Source organism: Falco punctatus (assembly GCF_963210335.1).
Source record: "Falco punctatus genome assembly, chromosome: 10".
Lineage (NCBI taxonomy): Eukaryota > Metazoa > Chordata > Aves > Falconiformes > Falconidae > Falco > Falco punctatus.
This window is the reverse complement of record NC_137590.1, coordinates 7,450,795-7,471,325: the sequence shown is the minus strand read 5'-3', so window position 1 is coordinate 7,471,325 and position 20,531 is coordinate 7,450,795. Positions and strand designations below refer to the sequence as shown.

The following is a 20,531-nucleotide window of genomic DNA, read 5'->3' as shown; positions in this document are numbered from 1 at the left end:
CTGCAAAGTCACACTATTTACAAATATACACGAACAAATCGTTTAAGCAGAGGGATCACAGTCCGAACTCCTCTGTATCACAGCTATTACAATTTATCCCCTTGTTCCTGCTCAGTACTTGCATTTGGCACATGAAAATTACAGGCTTGATCACAAAACCTACCCTCTTCTCCTCCTGAAGAAGGTAACAGCCCATTTTAACTTTTCTGGCAAAGAGAAACACCGTCACATTTTATTTGTTTATAGAACATCATAGGGTTAGAGGTTTTCATTAATGCAAGGAAAAGTCAATGGGTCACACTCACACAGACATTGGTCCATTTCCTGTTCTTGGCATCTCTGTGGTTTGTTGGTCCAACTCAGACAGCAACTTTAAGATATTCAATGCAGCCTACAGAAAAGAGAGCAGTCAGCAATTCAGCTCGAGTCCGTTTCATTCATTTAGTGAAAGCAGGACCAGGACTCATTTAAAATAAAGTAAACATTCTAATTTTGGTAGGGTTTTTTTTGTTTGTTTTTTTTTTTGTTGGTTTTTTTTTGTTTTGTTTTTAAGATGCATCATTATGGTGGAAAAAATGCAATGGTGTAGAATTTCATCTTGCTACATCTAAACAACAGAATGGTGCTGTGGCTGGGGGATTCGCACTGCATTTGTTTTGCAATGGGATAAAATTCAGCAGTGCTATTAATATCATGGAAAAAGACACTAAATTAGTAATGGCTTAAAACTGTACAGAGCTTAAAACAAAGGACATCAAAATACACAGAACAAAAAAAGTCCTTTGCAGAAAAAGAAAACAAGTTACATAAGAATAAAAAAGACAACACAGATAGGGCATGTGTGAGTGTTTAAAAGACGACCCGATGTGGCATGGGTAATGCAAAAGTAAGTCACCTCCTTTGAGAACTGAGAATTGCCTTCAACTGTATTCAGACCAGGTTCAGGCACACCTTTTCAGAATACCCCTGATTAATTACGGCACATGCATTAGTGAAAGCTGAGCATCTGAACAGAGCAAGGTTCTCACGCTGGCCCAGTCACAATATTTAAGCTCTGAACCGGCTGTCCTTTTCCCTTCTACCTCCTGCGCCGACTCATGCCTTACAGGAGGCTCTTTACAGCAGGATGTAGAGGTGGGTATTAAAATGTCAAAATTAAGTGACAGAGTTCAAAGACATCTGTACTGAATTATAGCCATTAGAAAATTACTGCAAATTTTTTTTAGTACACAAATCAGTAAAACCAGGTTTTCCTGGGTATGTTTACACATTGCAAACTATTACTGTAGCCTGCAGGCAGTACTCAGGTCACCACTGGATACCAAAAGAATGAAACTCCTTTCAAATTACAACTGCGTCCATATCGTTAGCAATATGTAATGTCTATTATAGACAAAGTCCCTTACAGTTTACAGTCTTAAGACTCATTCTTTCACAAAGAAGTATTTCAGCTACTGTTTATAAAAGATCTTATTTACAAAGCGAACTTAACAAATTTAGCGTGTCTCCTTCTATCTAATGGTGAATTGCATTTCTTCCATCTTGGATTCTGTTCCAGCAGGAAGTCTGGTAACATGAACCCAAGTATTACAGTTCCCAATGAAACATCAGCCCATTCCATTACGGAAAATAACCTGATATGCTCTTATGTTTTGAAAGTTTCCTTCTCATACATTTTCTTTCTTACGTGCTCATGCAAATAATACCAAGATAAAGCCAACACAGTTTTTGTGGACCCAAACTGTGAGCATATATTAAGTCTTTTCAAGGTTATTTACATTAGATTCTGATATTATTAATCAATTATTTCAGCAACCTGTGAAATATCAGACAAAAATTAGCCAGGGAATTGTACAGCATTGAATTCACTGCTATCCAGCAGTAACATGAAACCCTGGGTCTATCTGCTGCATCCCCCAGTTCACTGAAGGGCAAAGAGAAAGCAGCGCAGCAATATTTGTCATACCATATCGTGGCAAGATTCTACATCCTTTCCAATTCCATGGCTGATCAGTGGTGGCTGAGAGGAACAGTTTATAAGAGATACAAACTCATTCTTGTTATTTTTTGGAAAGTCTTTATATTCAACCTGAAGAAAAGAGAAGGATTTAGTTCTTTTCAGTTAACCAAGTACAGGAAATATCACAAGTGCAACAGATTATTTACACATATATGTGAAGCGGAGCCTTACTTTTAATCATTCTGTCAGCCAGTAGAACCATTTAGTTTGAAGTGTGACTTGCAATGTTTTTTAGTAATCATGAGAGCTCTGCAAGCCTTCTGAATAAAAGTGGCTACTTAATGATTGTTGCTGGGACTCTTACTGTGATCGTAACTATCTGTATTTAAAACTTTCCCTATTACACTTCTTAATCTGCTGAGCTCCTTTAACATATTAATATAGGAACTTGCATGCAATTCTGATTAAAGGGATGAAACACAAGAAAATGTACAGCTTACAGCAAATGGTAATATACGAACGATTACTCAAAAAACTGACTTCAGATCAGCTAAGTTCAAATTCATACAAGGTTTGGGAGTAGCCCTGAATTAAGGCTGAGGATGCAGTACAGGCATGCACATTTGAAAACTAAATTAAAAAGCTGTAAAATTCAGTACATTTCATAGGTAAAATAAAATATTTAGACAAATTTCAGCTTAACAAGCAGCCTCAGAATACGTCAGTCACCAGCAGAACTACAAAGCTTTAGAACAAACAACAGGCTGGACCAGTTTGGATAGCTTTGGAAGAAATCTTGCAAAGCTGAGCATTTACCTGGATTCCTTGAACATTGGAAAGATAGTCCAGCTGCTCAGAGGGCCTAGTGAGTGGTCCGTGGGGTACGTGGCCTGATGAGTTGTTATTCTTTAATATGGTCTCAGCAGTAGGAGAAGTACCACCATACAATAGCTCTCTAGCAATCATTGCTGTTACTGTAGCCTTGGCAGGATTTGGGGCTGCCCTACTGAACTCTTTGGTGTGGTGTCCTTGATTGGCTCCTACAGCTTGTGCAACCTCAGGGACCATAGGAAGAATTCCAGCAGGAAGCTGCTGATGGCTGAGATAAGGCATCCTAAACTCATCTTCTTTATTACCTGAGAAGAGAGAGGTACATACGAAACAGACAGACGCTAGCTATTTCTGAGGCCTTTTGCAGGCACATGAAGGCATATACAGGCATCAAAGGCCAGTTTTGAAAAAAGATTGTTTCAAATTACTTTTGAAATGCTAACGAACTTAGCAAGCTTGATTTGCCTTTGGTGGGTCAGAGATTCAGCATAATCAAAACGAGATTGCTTACTGAATAAATCATTCAGGGCAACACCTGCATCTGTCGAAAGAGCACCTTTACCTCCGGGAGCAGCTTCTCCAGGTTAGTCAAGCTTACAGATACCTCAGACAGTTGCAACCACATTCTAGATGCATCTTTTGGTTTCAGAATTTTTTATGTCATTATTTAAACTGTAGGAGCAAATAATGAAACCACAGAATGGCCAGAGCCACTGTTGAATATTGTAAAGACAGTGCCAGATAGTCCACAAAGTTTAAACTGCGTATTGTGAAAATGTCAACAGGTAGATAAGGTTAAATGTAACATTAGCACGGTATGAGGAAGCAAGAAATACTATTTACAGCAAATATGCCACCACAGTCAATTGATAGCAATTTATTGACGTTATGGTGTAAGTTATATTTAAGAGGGATAAGAACAGCTTTTTACAGGGGAGACATATACACAGAACTGTGGAGGAAAACTACAGAGGTGCGCTAAAGAAAGGCGGCGAAGACAGTGCCACTGAAAGGAGGAGTCACTGTTATGGCAGAACAGATTGAAGTTCAGCAGGACTGAGCTGTTTCAAGTCTAAGGCTGAAAATCGTAACTTGTAGATGGGAGAAAGCCGGGATGGCAAAGTTTGAATAAGAAGTCAGGAAGTTTACCTAAGATCTTATGGATGCAGTAAAATGTTACTAAAGTCCAAGTCAATCCCAACTATTTATCATTTAAACCACAAAACTGTACTTCAACACAGAAAGCACCTGAAATGTACTATTCACAACAGAAATACATTGCAAGAGACAAACCTTCCCTAACGGCTCCTCCCCACAGTTTACATTAGAGAAAGCCAACCCTGTATACTGGGTGGGCAGGTCTGGGGGTTTGTTGTTCCAGACAGGCATCTGTGGATCTGACCACTACAACCACCAACTGTCTGAAATAAATGCAGGCACAGCTCCTTGCTCTCTCAGTCACGAGAGACCAAGCACAGGTGAAGAGGTTGTTGTGTACTACAAAGCCATTCTTTCCTTCTCCAACTCTGCTTTAGGAAGACCAATTTCAGTTAGTACTGACACCCTTCCTCGTCTTCGTCCCAGGAAAAGCCTTTAACATACTGCAGTTATTCCTCAACATCTGTAAGGCGACAGGGCCAAACAGCAAAGCTAACTCTGCCCCAACAAATTCAGCACCAGCCTCCCATCGCAGCTCTGCCTCAGGCTTAAGAGTGACATTTCTGGGGCATCTTCTAACCTGCAACTGTTCTTCCAAATCTAGAAGGCTATTCCCAGCTGGCAGAAACCCCAACCCTTTTCCCAAGGAATCTGCTCCCATCCTCATTTGAACCCTACACCAGAGAAGTGTTCTGCTGAGCCGAAGAGGCTGATCTCTCCTCCTCCCCTTACCTTTTCCCCCCCAGAAATTACCCCCACTTCACTCCTGCTGTTGGTAGGAGGAGCCTGGTCCCTGGATCAGAACCAAGCTCAGTTCTGAACTGAGCCCCCCGAAAGCTCCAGACACAGATTAAATCCTGCCCCAAGACCCCTCAGATCGAGGTAAGACAAGCTCAGACACTGCAGGCAGCAGCAACTGCACCTCCACAAACTGCTTGACCGACCCGCTAGCACACACATGCTTGTGGCTCAGCTACCCACCCCCTCCCCTGAGCAGGAGGCCAAGCAGGCTGAATACTGTATGACTTGGGAGGAATAAACTCTTAGAGATTTGAACAAAAACTTCCCAAGGGGTAGATTTAGTTTGCAAGCCAGCAGCGGCACACTGCTCTGCTCATTCCTGCAGTGTGTTAAATGACACTGTTGAAGTGACAGAGAAACATCTTACATACACACACACGGGCCAACAGGGCCAGGCTTCTTTCAGTAAAGTCACTTACTAGTTGAAGTCTCTTCAGAGCCCGGCTCAAAGAAGGTTACTTTTCTTCCATCGCCCGGTTTCTTCACTGGTGTCTTAAAAATAAAAGGAAAAAAGCCACACACACAATAACCCTCTAAAACTTTTTTTCCTCCCCCAAGATTTAAAGTTTTCAAGATGAAGGTGATCTGACTAGTCAAAATTTTACTGAAAATTTTATTATTCAGAGACCTCAATTATTACATAGCTACCAAGAAGTGACAAGTTCAGTGATTCTTATTCACTGAATGACTAAAACTCTCTACAGACCTCTGAAGTGGTATTAAGAACAGAGATACTGAGAACTAGATACCATAATAAAGCCAGTTAAACCAACGTTAGTTATTGGTCTTGCTGAGAACGACATACTGGACACAAATGAGCACATGCATGAAAAGGAGGAAACTAGAACCAGACTCACTATTTTAACTCCCTGGCAACATCTGCTACAGCAGGAGGAGAATGCAAGGCTCAGGGACCCACCAAAGAAAGAGACCTGTAACAAGCTTCCAGCTGCAACTGGCGATAAGGCTGTGTAAAACCAGTGCTACCACATCTCAACACCTACATGTCTGCAAGATTCTAAGACCAATACATCCACTATCACAGGTGTTGAGCCATTCCATAAAGAAGAAATACACTGTTAGCCTTCTAATGAGACTTTGATTTACTTGCGAAACTGAATCCCTGATGTATCTTAACGACACTATTTTTTAGAGCAGTCACCTTGATACAACTGCTTCCTGGCTAGGGCTGAAAGTATGAACTTACCACACTGTCACTGCCTTGCAAAACTGCTACCGTTTCAACTCAACTGTTGCTGTAGTGCTAAACAGCAGTTGATTCTTAAAGACTCTTACCTTCTCTTCTGTCTTTAATGCTGGTTTTGGAGGTTGAGGTTGAGGGACTTTGAAACCTAGAAGTTCCAACATATTTTCAGCTGCGTTGCGTTTAGCAACTTTCTTGTTTGTGCCCATTCCTTCAGCTGTGTGTACACCAACTTTCACCTGTGCAAAAGAGGAAGAAAATACCAAATCAATTCTTAAACAGCAATATGAAGATTCACTTATTGGGGATGTGTGTCTTGAGCACACCGTAAGTCACAAAAAAGTTCAAGTGATCATTATTCTAAGCAAGCTGTCATTCATTATCAACGATCATTGGCCTCCAAGCACAAAAAACCCGAACAGAAGTGACACAAACAACTGTATTTCATCATCTCACCTTGGCAACAGCCTAAATACTCAAAACTGGTATCACAGCAGATACAGGCTAAGTTACAGGTTTAGCAGATTTACTACTGCAATGTAAAGAAAGCAATTAATTTTCCTGTTTTGGCCAGGATAGGAGAGGGGTGTGGAGAATGCACTTAATTATTAGAGGCAAGCAGATATTCAGTATTAAAAATATTACTATGCTACTGGGATTTGCAATGCAGATTACAAAAACTGCTGCACACTAAAGCAACACACCAAAACTCAGGGGAAGGAGGAAATGAAGGAGACCCAGGTTAATGTTAACAGATTCTACATTACAAAATATAAGCATCTCAGTATCTCTTAATGGAATATTAATATTCTTGTTAATTAAAACATTAGGTGGTTACAACATAGACTTCTGGTGCCCTATGCAATTTTTTTAAAACATGATTCAGATCACTTTTCTTGAACCTTTTCCTTTCTAGAATATAGCCCACTACATATTTTCTTAATAAACTTCATGGAGATTTGGCCATAATCCCATTAACTTTGCATATCATCATGACCACCTGATTACCATAAGCCAAAAACAAAACAAAAAACCAACGAACCAACAACAACAAAAAAAAAAAAGACACCACAGCCACGCAACTAGATTTCTCAAATTAACATACAAACCTGCATAACAAACTCCCTGCGCCTTGGAAGACCACGTTCTGTGATGAGCATGTACTCTGGCTCCTTCTCTTTCTTGGCCTGCTGTATCTGGGCAAGTCTGCTAATGGGGTTCATTCCTTGACCATATTCTGGACTTGTTTGCAGCTATGCAGAACAGTGTTTAGGAAATAAGCCAAAATTTGTGAATATTTGGTTTAATAGACAAAATGCAGCATGCCATTGAAATCACTCATCTCTAGAATTTAAAAAAACTGAAATAAAAGTTGTTTAATGAAACTGTCACAGGCAAAGAGAAACACTCAAATTATTTGGCTCTGCTGTCACAGTTGACCACATATAACCTACCAGTGGTAATAGTTTTACAAGTTCTAATCCTGCTATATTAGAAGGGACAGGCTTGCAGAAGAATTTGCACAAGCAAAATCATGCAAAACCCAATGCTGTAAAGTCTAAGGCTTGAAAGTCAGAGCTTCATTTTTATGTGCCACTTATTTTTTATAAGGTTTCTCTTTTATCCTGAATTTACTGTGGAAGCAAAATATAATTTCATTTGTAGTACCAAACTGCTGATAAATGTTGAGCAGTTGAAGAGTGTTTACTATTACCTCAGAAATGCCTTCTCATCTGAGGATTATTATTAACAGGCAGATTTCCAGTCTCTTACCTTCACTATTGACTTTGTTTTCTTTTTGATTCGTGGCTTCATTTTCTCGACCGTAGGAAGGGGTGGCAATTTTTTCAGTTCTTCTAGGACTGCTATTGCAGCATTTTTCTTTGAGATCTTCTTGCTCTTTCCTTCACCTTCACCCATGAATTCTCCAACTGACACCTTGGTTACAAAGCTCTTCATATGGGGAGGCCCACTTTCCTTGGTCACCTGTTTCAGAGGGAAAAACTGAGTGAAAGCGTGATAAACACATATTAAAAATGGTAGGGCACATTGTTTACAGCAAACTTCTCTCAAGAACTACGGATAAAGAGTTTTTACATTCTCATACGATCCAGAAAGTAGAAATGTAAATCATACTCTAATAACATAATCCCACCCAAACCAAATATACGCGTACTTTAAGAACATCAGATGCAGCAAGCAGTAAACAGTATTTAAATGTAAGTCATTAACCCATCTTACTTAATTTACTGATGCACCCTTTCAATATTAAAATATGACTGTTCTATTTCATCAGTGTGTACTGCCACACAATTAACATCACCTCATTAAATACATCACGTTACGGTAATAGAACATTGCAGAGAAAGCAATTCTTTAGGATCCAGCATTTTAGTTCAGAAATCAAGAATTCTGGAGACATCCAAGAGATAGCTGCCTACTACAGATTTAGTCTTCTAACTCCATTGATAACACGTCATACTTCAAAATATCCATAAAGTCAAAAAGTAAGAACGAATTAAGAACTTCCACCACAACTGGCTTTGTGTGACTATATTTTTACCAGTGATGCTCAGGCTAATCTGCAATAATTGAAAGCTTCATGGAAAATTTCATAGAATGGTTTTAGAAGCAATTTAGCTACACATCATTGCATTTTCTTACTATAAGAATTCAGATAGTTGACTTAAATGTTACTCTGCCAGCTCAGGAAAGCAGCATGATAAATTAATATTTTAGTGAAACAGAGATGCTCCTATGGAAGCTATTGATTTAAGATAAGTAAAATGATCAAGGAGGGGCAAAGAGGCAGCAAGCAGCCAGGCCAAAGGGAAAGGAAAGTAAGATGCACATGAGGTCACCTCATGGCAAGAAAAGAAACCTATTTGTGAGATTCTGCAACTTGCGGGTAGTCCATATCAGTGTTTAATTAAGCAAATACTTCCATAAATGTCTTTCAGAGTGAGCTATGCTCTTTTGCCTCGACTCTGCACTTCAATGTTCTAACCATTATGTGGAGTTGTGTTTTATTTGTTCGCTGTAATACTGATTTTTCAAAAAGCTTGGAAAAAAGATTGCACAGACAACCACAGCATAGCTGTTCACTCATGTTGATTTTAGTGCATGAATATGTGAACAGGTGGATTTTTCTTTTTACCATAAAGTAAATGGTACTTCACTTTACCATATAAACGCCAAGACAATCAGGGTGACTGTCAAAAGTAAAAGTGTATCCACAACTAACAAGACATGTTAAAAGTCAGTTGTTCGGGTTATCTAGAAGAAACTCAACTTAATGTGTACCCTTAATATTCTAATAAAAACAAATCTAAAGCTTGTAAAATAAACATACCTCAAAATTCACAGGCAAGTTCCTTTTAAGTGCAATCTCAAAAACTTGGCTTATTTCAGATTTATTGAGATTTTCATCATCTGGTTCTTTTCCGTTAACCTAAAAGAAGCATACTCTATTTAAAATAAAGATCCTATTAAATTGAATTTTATCCATCCAACCAGTTTACTGAACTTTCAAAATTTTAAGTAGTCTAACCTTGACTGCCATTTTACGTGAATGTGTAGAAATGCAGCACACATACTACAGAATTGAAACTTAAAAAGCTTATTTAAGGTGTATGTGTAAAAGCTAGCAAACCTTCATATTTTCATGTGCTCGTTACAGGAAAGAACAAATGGAATAAGGGCCAATAGGTTTAAAAATCTATTTATATAAAAACAAACTGAAGTGTTAAATGAACCGATTTCCAAATGGAAGTACCTTTATGAAATACAATTTTCATATACTGATTGGACATTTGTACCAAAAGCACTAAAGACAGTATCAGATAAGAGAAAGGGCAGGAAAAATAAAGATTCTGAGAATGGGACCAATGTGAATAAAGGATGGCTAATTAGATCCTGGCATAGCCCTGTCTTTTAACATGCTCCCTTTGTCTACAGATTTTTTTTTTTTCTCATCTGAAGAACATACTATCAGGAACTTGCCTTAAATCAAATGGTGTACATCTCTGAGAACTTACACCTGCTAGGAGGACAGCAGTGCCAGGTGAAGCTTACCTACAGGCACTTCTACGTATCTCCAGGTAAAATTTTGATTGTGATTCCAAAAATGTCTTCACTGATGTTGGGATCAACATGAACTAAGAGGCATGGTAACAGCAACAGAGAAATTTTAAGACTAAGTGTCCAGCAGTGATATTGGAAAGATTATGATAAAGATGAACAGCAACAATTTCACCAATTATATCATGCCACAATACTAGTTATGCAACCAGGTAACAAAAATGATTTAAAGATTTTATTGGAGCAGCAGAAATATGCTAGAGAGCTCTCATTGATTAAAGCTAGTTTTGATGGTAGCAAGCATCCCCAATGTCTGTTACTAACAAGCCAGATTAAAACACGAGGAAATTTTTTTTCCCACCACCTTAAGCAGGCTCTTCCCATCTCAGAAAAAAAAAAATTAGTAAAATTCATCTGTGGTTTTCACTCCTCCCACTGTCCCATCAAATTTCACAATGTTCTTATGGGTTGACCTTGTATTTCAGGTTTGGGCTGCGAACAGTTCAAAGAGCACATACAGCCCAACACCCTTTCACAACCGGTAACATCCGCGACTTCTGATCCCACTACTCTATCCAGTCTCCACAGCCTCTACGCAGAGGTGTACATAAAGCAAACTTCAGGTCTGTGAAAACTGAGACCACATGATGGCACCAATCCCACAGGAGCGAGGCAGATGCACTGTGCATTACACTGCATGAGAAACGTGGAGGCAACACCTACGCTAGAGGAACCATACTATACCTCAGCAGAAGGCACAACGCAGGTAAAAATTGTCAAAACCAAGATTGAATACAGGAGTCAAAAGTCTTGATCATCATATTCTAAAACCTATTTCAAATGCAATTGGTAAGTTCAAAAGGAATAGCATCATACACCCAGAAAAATATTTGAACTACTAAGGTCTTATTTTATTACAGTCTATGTGTTATAGCAAGTTTACTACCAGCATCTATAGGAATGATCTGTCACTACCCTTACTGTCAAAAAATTAGCACAATCATTTTATTTACAAGTATTTTTCCCCTCCTTGTAACTTCAGATATATTCTAGTTTTTCAGATTCCACCATTTTTCCTTACGAAGGTGACCAGGACTTCTCTTTATTGAGTTAGATTTTTCCCATTTAATACCCTTCCAATACAATACAAATAAATAGTATGAAATTATTTGCTCTATTACGGTGTATATTCTTGACATATTCCAAGTGTGTTCACACGGTGTAAAATACAGATACTTTTCTTCAATACCTTTATCTAAAAAGAGTAAATTAATAGCAAAATAACAATTAACAGCTATTCTATTGATTCCTTTGCCTCTACTTGAGTTCCGGATCAGTTTATTTTATAAATAAAAAATAATCATATACACACACTCTCTTTACTCTTTCCCTGCACCCATCAAGGCAGATCATCTATAAAGTCTGCTTTTAAAGTAGTTTGCACGTATGCATAGACTAAATTCTCCAAGGAATCTACGCTACTAAATCAGAATGAGACCACAAATATAAGCATTTAATGCTCTTAGCTCTCATCAAATTCTTAAAATCCATCTCTAACAAGTGAAAAAAAAGTCACACAAGGAAACAAAAGCAACAGATTAAAAAACTCCCAAGCAAACTGCAAAAGTAATATACTCCTTTAAAAGGGATTCACCCTTTTCTAGGAACTCTTTCAACATGCACTTCTTCAAAGACTGCTTATAAGCAAAATTACGAAAACCAGTGGAGTTGCTGATAAGAACGACGTTGATTTCAACATAGCTATCAGTCTGACTATTTTCTTCCACGTTAAGGGTATAAAGAGCAACTGCTATTTACCAAACAAGTGGGCAAAAAACATAGAAGAAATTCTGGTTTTAGTGTCTTCAGGTAAAAGTTAGAATTCCTGTCTGAGAACTGTGCTAGAAAGCATAGCCGCCTATGTTTTCAAAGCTTTAAAATCAATGCTTTATTATCTCTGTCTTTGAATATGCAAAGTAACACCATCCTGTGACTTGTCAGTGTGTCTCAACTCCAGCAGTCGGACCAATTTAGGTTGGTCCTTCGGAGGTCTCTTACTACAGCCTTACTACTCAAAGCAGAGCAGAATGAAATTAAATTGGGTTGTTCAGGCAGGACTTTGTCCAGTTGAGAGCTATGGTCATTCTTACCCTTAAAGGCTAAGAATTTTATTCAGCAATTTCTTCTTAGAATCACACAGTCATTTAGCTTGGAAAGGACCTTTAAGATCACTGAGTCCAACCATTATTAAGCACTGAATATTTTCTAATTTAAAAATACAAGAGTAAAATCCTCTAAATACAACAATCTTAAAAAAAAACTTACAAAATTACACCCTCCCCCCCAAAATACACAAGTTCAAGTTTAAGCACATTCTGTTTACACAGACACACACAAATGGGATATATAAAATTACATACATTTAAAAGGAAAATTACTGGCAACATCAAATGACAGGTAGGAAGTATCAGGATTATGTCTGCTTGTGAAATCAATTTGTCTCCACTGTATCCATGCATTATAAAACATCCCTTACGCTACCGTACCCTTCAAGGACCTTGCCTCACTGAATGCAAGAGCGAACAGTGCTCACTTAGCAGTAAAATCTTCCTTATTTTATCTTCCGCTAGCCTAGTGCAAAATGCTGTTACAAGAACAGCAATTCCCTCAGACATTCCTAAAACTACAGTATTTGAAAGCCACAAATATTCACAAACTTAGCATTTAAATACCAAACGTTAAATTAAGATCTGATTTATCCGAGTACTTATTATAAAACAGTACTCTCTGTTCAAAGGATTGCTCTCCTTAAGCATAGCTGCATTTCTTACTGTTCATTCTGTAGAGAAGTCAAATATAAATAGAAAAATAACATGAGAAATGCATGTTTCTTGTGAAATGTATAGCAGGGTCAAGGCAGCACTCAGCTCCCAGCAAGCCTGCAACTATTTTATTAGTAAAATAATTATCCCTTCGTGCAATCTCTTGCATCATTCACAACAGTATTTCCCTTACACGTCACTAAAAAATAAAATTAAAAAAAAAAAAAAAGGAGCGATTCTGTAGGTTTATTTCCTTCACCTCTCAATTTACACCCCTTACATGAGATATCCTATAGAAAAGGATACGTGGTCATGTAAAGACAATTGCAGCGTGTGTTCTTAAGACCTCATATTACTCAACATTAAACACAACTCCACAAATATTCAGAAAGCCACTTGTACAGAAGCATTTCTAAAAAAGTGAACAGAAAATAATTCACTTGCATGTGATCCTATTATTTTCTGCAGAGTTTGACTCCTTGGGTCCAGTACACAGAACTTTGCTACCTGAGGCAGAAAAGTGGCTGATGACAGTAGTTACCTTTTACAAGGGAGAGTGCAAAAAGAGGAGGTTACACATCACTGAAACAGAATGACAATACTCAGGAATTTGGGGTTCCCCTGCACCGACTGGGAACATTCCCCTCAGGCTTGCCCTCTCCTGCATGGAGACCTCCAGCTTGTCCCTGACCACACTCTGCCTATCACCAGTTCCAGATTTCAGTACAGAACTCATTTCCACTCTTTCAGCCTCTGTTCCCAGTATCACTCTCTTCTCCCCAACAACACGTGTACTCCCTTGACCCTTAGTAGCCTCCATCACCCAATAATCTACATTCCTCCAGGAGAGCCTTCTGTCACCTGAACCACCACCATGGCCTCCTAGGCCTCCTACCTGAACCACCAGGTCCAGTGGTTTTGGCCAATTATCTGGGCAATGTTCTCTCCTGCGAACACACTTAAAGTTGTAACTCAGTGTTCCTTAGTTTCACAACACATTTCCTCAGTCCTCTTGCTCTGCCATTCCTGGTAGTTCCCAGTTATTTTTTTTTTCCTAGCCTGAGAACCCTTGTTACCTTCTTGCCCAATTCTTCATTTTCGACCTTTCTCAGCACATAGCCAGACTCCGTATCCAGCAAGTCCTCACGCTCCCCAGATTGTAAGTTATCCATCTAACCTTCACTCCCCGCTCCTCACCTCTCCAGCAATGCCATGGTCTCTCTTGCTTCTAGGTTTGTATTGCATGGCCCTCTCCTCAACACGATCTAGATGCCAGCAAGGAGTACATCAACAGATCTCTTGCTCTTAGTTCTAACGTCAAGCCTTCGTAACTCAAACAGGTGTAATATGCCCGTAAGGGAAAGACTAAATACACTCTCTGTAGTAGTCACTGGCCAGTCAGCCAGCACATACGGAGGGGGTGCCCACATCCAGCCAGCCCCGGAAGCTGTAACGCGTGTGCACGCAATGAGACGTTCTGTCTAAAGCAACTTAACAAAACAGCATGAAAAAATACCAGTAAGAGGGTCTTGGAATGGAAAATGCTGGGCAGTCACAAATATACGGAGGGATAAGAATTTGCTTTTTACATTCACACCAAGATGTGCACATGAGTTCATGACTTCCACAAACTTCCTGCTCTTCTAGAGCTTCCATGGCTTCTCCAAAAGCACACAGGAATTTTGCCCAGGAAGCAAACCTATGTCTGATTTCTGATGTCTGATTTCTGTGTTGCCCATACTGGAATGCAAGTACCCCATTTACACACTTCTACAGAACTTTGTATATGATCTGTACCTGGTAAGTTCCTATCTATGCTTCCAGTGCTCATATCTGACAGAGGTCTATAGCATTGCTGTGGAAAAATATGACAGCAAAAGAATTAACAACTTCATTTGGGAAAACTCTAGTTCCATAGAAATTTATGTTTTTAAATCAAACTGTGTCTATTAACACAAGTAGGTCAACACTACTACACAGAATTAAATTTCACAACTGTCACCTTCCTCTCAATAAGGAAAAAAATCTGCAATATTATCTCAGTTTCTTAGCAATTTATGCTTACAATACTAAGATTAATTCCCACCTCAGGTTTCTCAGGCAAGGGCTCATTCTGCAGAACTTTCAGTGCTTTAGCAGCTGCATCGTGCTTAGCAGCTTGTCTTGTTCTTCCTTTCCCATGGAATTGCTGCCCTCCAATTGAAAGCTCAACTTGATAAAGTAAGGGCCCAACAGGAAATGGGTAAAAGTACCTGCCCAGAAAGAGAAAGAAATAAGCAAACAGTTTGGCCTACAAAGGACACAGAAGTGTAAGTTATACATGGATGAGTCTCTTGGATATTAGTAACCACGACTCAGCACCGAAGCAGTAGTATTAAAAAGCCAAATTTTGTTTTAAAGTCTAAAAGATTTTAGGGAGACGCTTTTGAAACAGAGTATCAACATTTCTTATTTTACAATACCAACACATTTCTAAGGAACTAAAATAAAGACAATGTAACTAGGCTTTTACAGACTTGGCAGGTCAGTAAGTTTTGAATTCTCAATTCCTATGCCCATATAAAATTATTTCAAGTGAAGCTTCAATTTAAATAGCTTTAGAAAAAGAATCAAACTGTTTTATTCACTTCTGCTTTTACACAGAAAGGAAATGCAAGAAATATTTAGCTATTTACTTCATGACGCTTGCTATATCTGAAAGTCCTCAAAACCACTTAATCATTTGGTTCAGTTCCCTTTTTCCAATCCTTCCTCTCCCCCCAAAGAAAAAACCCATAAATAAGACAAATTACAGATATTAATGGGGTGTACTTATCAAAACCTTTTGCCTCATAAGCTGGCTACGTTTCAAGCTGAATACCCCTTTAAGGGATGTCATACCTGCAGCTAGTTTTCAGAATATAGCATCAAAGCAGTCGGACAAAGTGAAAGGTCAAAGATATGAGACTGCAAAACCAAAAAATTAAACAATACATACCGTGGAGGATAAGTACCACCTCTCATAGTGTAGTTGTAAGTGGATCTCATCCCTGTATAAGGATCGATAGGTTTGTACATAGGTTTCTTTCCCAGCTTCATGCAAAGTGCATTTAACTCCACTGTGGGGGTTACACTGTCTAAATAAAAAGGAATATAAAAAGAGTTGTCCAACTGTCACAAGGAACTGAAAAAATCTAAACTCTTACGCTGCCCCAAAGCAGACAAAAACGAGCTCAAGATTTGCCACATGCGGTATCTTAAAATGAATGAATTCCGAACAGAAATGGTAATGAACACAAAGAAAGTCAGTCTATATGATGCATATTAAATTAACAGCTTAGCAGAGCTGTGACAAATCCTGTTAGAAAAAAGTGATTTTTTTAATTTTGCTTTAAACTTGTGAAGCTTTCAATTTGTTTATTTTTACATTTAATTTTTTGTTTTCTCTTAACCTAAGAAGTGTTTTTATGACTCTTCACTTTCAAATTGCAGCCGGACTTTCAAAAGGAAGGTATATTACTAACTCAGGCTATAAACATTTCTCTCAATGCAGATACCGTGTGGATGAAGAACTGACTCCCTGACTACTCTTATTTAAAAAAAAACCAGTCATGTAAATGGTCATTTTTTTCTATCACAGGCCTCACTGGCTCAAAAATCAGTGTGTACTGTAGTTAAAAGGCAATTGCCAAAAGAAAATTAAATGATGGCACAGATTCACAGACAAAATAAGTAATTATTAGCTTCTACTCTTTTCATATCGACTGTACAAAGTGTTTCTAAAGAAAGAATTTAGGCGATACCAGAATACAATTGGCACAAAAGGTAAGTTTTCACCTTTGCTGAACATACCAATGCTATCCCAATAGCTTTGAATTCAAGTGACTGAGAGTAAACGCGAAACAAGCACCCATGTAGCTGAGATATGAAGCTAGTTCATACTTAATTTTACATTGTAAATGTATCTTAAAAGCAATCTTATTACTAAGTTCCCTAAACACAGTGAACTACAACTTAAATGCTTTTATACAAATCAACATGTATTATTATTTGAAATACAAATGATGCAAATTCCAAAGTTCTGATCAAATTCCTCAACACAAATTTAAAAGTTTCAGGTTTTAGGTTTGGTTTTTTTTTTTTTATTTGCTTTTTTTTAAGCAAATATTTCCAAAGAAATCTTTATTGTGAAACTTCTGAATTATCCTATCAGAATTGCCAAACACATTCATCTGCCCGTGCAGAAGATTATTCTTTGCTGTGACCAAATTCCTCATGGTTTTTTGTTTCTTGGGTTTTTTTATGTTTGGAATTTTTTTTAACTTAGTTTTCCTCTTTTTAAGATTAGGATAAACATCTTTTCCAGGATTTCACCAAGTGTTACCAGACAGTAAGTTAAGCAGCCTGAATGACCTGATGGGAAAACCCTACACTTTTAACTTGTTAATGTGATGATTTTTATCATGTTGCCTACAACAATCAAAGATTAAATCAAGGTTTGTTCCCACAAAACCTGACAAATGCCATTGTTAAATACACAGAATCACAGTTTTTATTCATCCTTATGCAACTGTAAAATACATACCAAAACTAGAAAGGTGTAAACTATATTTTTATTTTTTTAAAATCGGTTTGTTGTGGCATATACCTGGATTCTTGCCTTCACTACGAGATGGACGAGCCGTAGGCTTAGGGAATTTTGTCCCTTCCAAAGCTTTGGCAGCTGCCGCATGTTGCGCTTTTTTAATACTAGTTCCTTCAGCTTCCCAGTGCTGGTCCCCAAGAGTCAGTTGCACTGTAAACACCTCAAAAATAGAAAACATGAATTTTATTATGAGCTGCTTCAGAATTCACATAATCTATTAGTCCCTCTTACACAAAACAATGAGTTTTTTAGCGATGCAAAAGTTGAGAATATGGCAAGCAAGGCTTTCCACAACTACCATGTCATCTCCAGATTTTAAACACTTTGGACATTGATAGGAGTTCCCCGATTACCAAATTAAGAATTTCACAGTAATTGTAGCTAGCAAGTATCCTGTGTACTGCATGACATCGTACAGGCTAAAAAAAAAAAAAAAAAAAAGACACGATGTGTACAGAGGTGGCAGCTACATGGACAGCTGGGGTGCCAACATTACTTGGAATAGCAGCCTTGAAATTCAGACTTTACATAACTCAATTCTTGCTTTAATACTGTTGGGTTTTTTAAATGGTGTTTTTCAGAAGTTTGAAGAAAAATAAGTTCACACTGCACCATAAAAGCTTCTACATGTCCACAGGTGAGCACAAGCCTATGTGATTATAGAGCAAAGTTCTGTGGCACTTCTTTTTAAGTATGTGGGATAAGGAAGGATATATATTGCCCTAAATTTTCACAAATTAATCAGACATCAGCAAGCCAAGGTCTCTCTAGTAATTAAATTAAGTTTAATTTCAATCAGAATGAAAACACAACTGAACAGATGCTCTGAACGTTATTCCAATACTTCTTGTAAGTTCAAAGCTTGCCTCCTTTGCACACTGAAGCTGACATTATACTTATTTTGGACAAAAGATTTTTAGTTCTTGACATTATTCAATTCCAAGGCAATTCCTCTAACACAACAAACACTGCTCCAGGAAACACCTTACGGAGACAAAGTCAGATTAGACGCATCCCAGGCTGATCTTCCTTGTATGCCCTGACCTCAGTTCTCCTACAATAAGAGATCTTCAGTGAGGATTAAGAAGTTCAGTAATGCTAAGTCCCTTCTTCAGTGTTCTTTGAAGTAATACAAACTGCCTGTATATTTGTTGTATTCCCGAGAAACCACCTCTCTGCATATGAACAGAACACCAAAGGAATTGTGTATTACCGAGATTTTGACACATTGTAAAAAATATGCCATGATACGGGATGCATCCACATGCCGGTCTACCCTAGGCATTCATATATTCCCACTGTGAAGAACTAAAGATCATTTTGCTAAAATAACTGTTCCAGAACAGATGAATGTTCAGTGCTGTTCAATCATACTGTACTTCAGGCATCAAAGGACATATCTCAAGACCTTTGTTTTCCAAATAATGGCCAATTAGGATAGAAAGGTTCACTTTATTTACAACCAAAACAGAGCAACAGCAAAGCAATGTTCAATTATGATGTGCATAAGAGAGAACAACTCTTAATTTTAAGTAGTAAAACTTATCCCAGCATGTCAACAAATACAGATTTGTACCTTGCCAAGTACATAGACACAAAAGCACTACAACTCCTTATAGAGCATTCTTCCTAAAGAAACGTAATTGCCATAAATCTTCCTGCATCTCATGAGCCAATGTGGACTAAGAAACTATTTTAATCTTTTAAAGTTGGTGGGATTCATCTCAAAACATTAATATGCACCACAGGAAGAACACAGAAAATTTGCAGAACAGGCAAGACATAGGACAAAAGCTTAACATCATACTAGAAGGTGACTGTATAAAGATCATCCATACTTAATACAAAATTTTCTAGCAAAGGATGCAACAGACAAACCTTGCTTTATTGAAGTCAAAGTATCTCGCAATGGAGCTAACATAAGTCACTCTTGAAAAAAGGTAAGTAGTAGGTAAGTTCAACCTCTATGTATGTTGGAAAATCAACTTTTTAGTACATATGTAACAGCTTCACACTTTCCTACCATTGGTACTTAGGTGAGCTTCCCATTCCTCTCTATTAATTCTGTATGACCTTGCACCAAAAGCATATACTTTGCCTTTCCACTTACGAAAATGAAAGAGCATGACCAGCAGCAGTAAGAAACTTATATTCATATTTACCTTAGAATGAGCTGGACCTTGCTCACTCAGAAGCTTATACTCAGGCTGAATCTTGTTGAAACGGGCTAACTCATTCACAAGACACATCGGGGTTTTCTCTTTGGGGTTTGCCATGTTTGAAGGAGCTGAAAGATTACAGAAAATCAGATAAATGAACAGGTAGCTATGAACGGCACTACAATTTTTAATAATAATAATAAAAAAAAGTATCTAATTGTCTTAGCATTTTGTCGTCTGTAATACACCACTTCTCAGAAAAGATTTGCTGGAATAGACAGCTCTGCTTATTAGCCAAACTGGCAACAATCTTCTGAACATTGGGATTTCCAAGCAATGTGCATGCCTAAAAGAGCATCATTAAATGTAATGTTTTAATGAAAACCAGAAGCATTAAGTTAGCAGACTTCTGTGTTTAGCTTGCATATTATGTAGTACATTTCAAGAAGCAAATCTTCGAAGTATTCATCACGGTCACTTGCTTTAAATAATTTCAAAAGACAGTTAATTTCTTCTTCCTTCTCCTATTTTCCCCTATTACCTATTTTTTATTCATTACCTTTTATTTGCTCTATTATATTTTATTAGCACAATACAGTTATCACTAAACCAGTCATAAAAGAACTAAAGATAATAGAAATAAACAAACTATTTCAAACCACACTGTTTTTATAATTAAAAAAAGCTACTTGTAGTAAAGATGGATAGCAATGTTTTAAAAATTCAATGCTATACAATTTAAAAAACAAATACTATTACAAACATTTCAATTAATTATCAGGACTTCATGGAAAAGTATGCCTCAAGACAGATTTCATTCAATAGGGAGAAAGCATTACAAGCTGCTGTAAGTTGGATAAATACTGTTTGTAAAGTATTTGTAGGTGCAAGA

General features: G+C 37.8%; 1 protein-coding gene across 7 annotated transcripts in view; it reads right to left on the bottom strand.

Annotated features, from left to right (window-relative positions):
• Nucleotides 1-20,531, bottom strand: part of STAU1 (staufen double-stranded RNA binding protein 1) — a gene marked incomplete at its 3' end in the record, with an annotated part of 48,378 nt that overhangs the window by 17,190 nt on the left and 10,657 nt on the right. For 2 of the 7 annotated variants that reach the window (XM_080404593.1, XM_080404594.1), the window contains 12 exons: nt 19,643-19,767; nt 17,484-17,640; nt 15,834-15,972; nt 14,943-15,108; nt 9,307-9,405; nt 7,728-7,958; nt 7,064-7,207; nt 6,047-6,193; nt 5,170-5,242; nt 2,777-3,096; nt 1,967-2,089; nt 306-391 (listed from right to left, as the gene is read on the bottom strand). In XM_080404593.1, the coding sequence (XP_080260719.1) occupies nt 306-391; nt 1,967-2,089; nt 2,777-3,096; nt 5,170-5,242; nt 6,047-6,193; nt 7,064-7,207; nt 7,728-7,958; nt 9,307-9,405; nt 14,943-15,108; nt 15,834-15,972; nt 17,484-17,640; nt 19,643-19,767 (1,810 nt within the window). Of the gene's footprint in view, nt 1-163; nt 207-301; nt 392-1,966; nt 2,090-2,776; nt 3,097-5,169; nt 5,243-6,046; nt 6,194-7,063; nt 7,208-7,727; nt 7,959-9,306; nt 9,406-14,942; nt 15,109-15,833; nt 15,973-17,483; nt 17,641-19,642; nt 19,768-20,531 lie in introns of those variants that run through there. The other 5 variants (XM_080404596.1, XM_080404595.1, XM_080404597.1 and 2 more) reach the window with 5 other exon arrangements.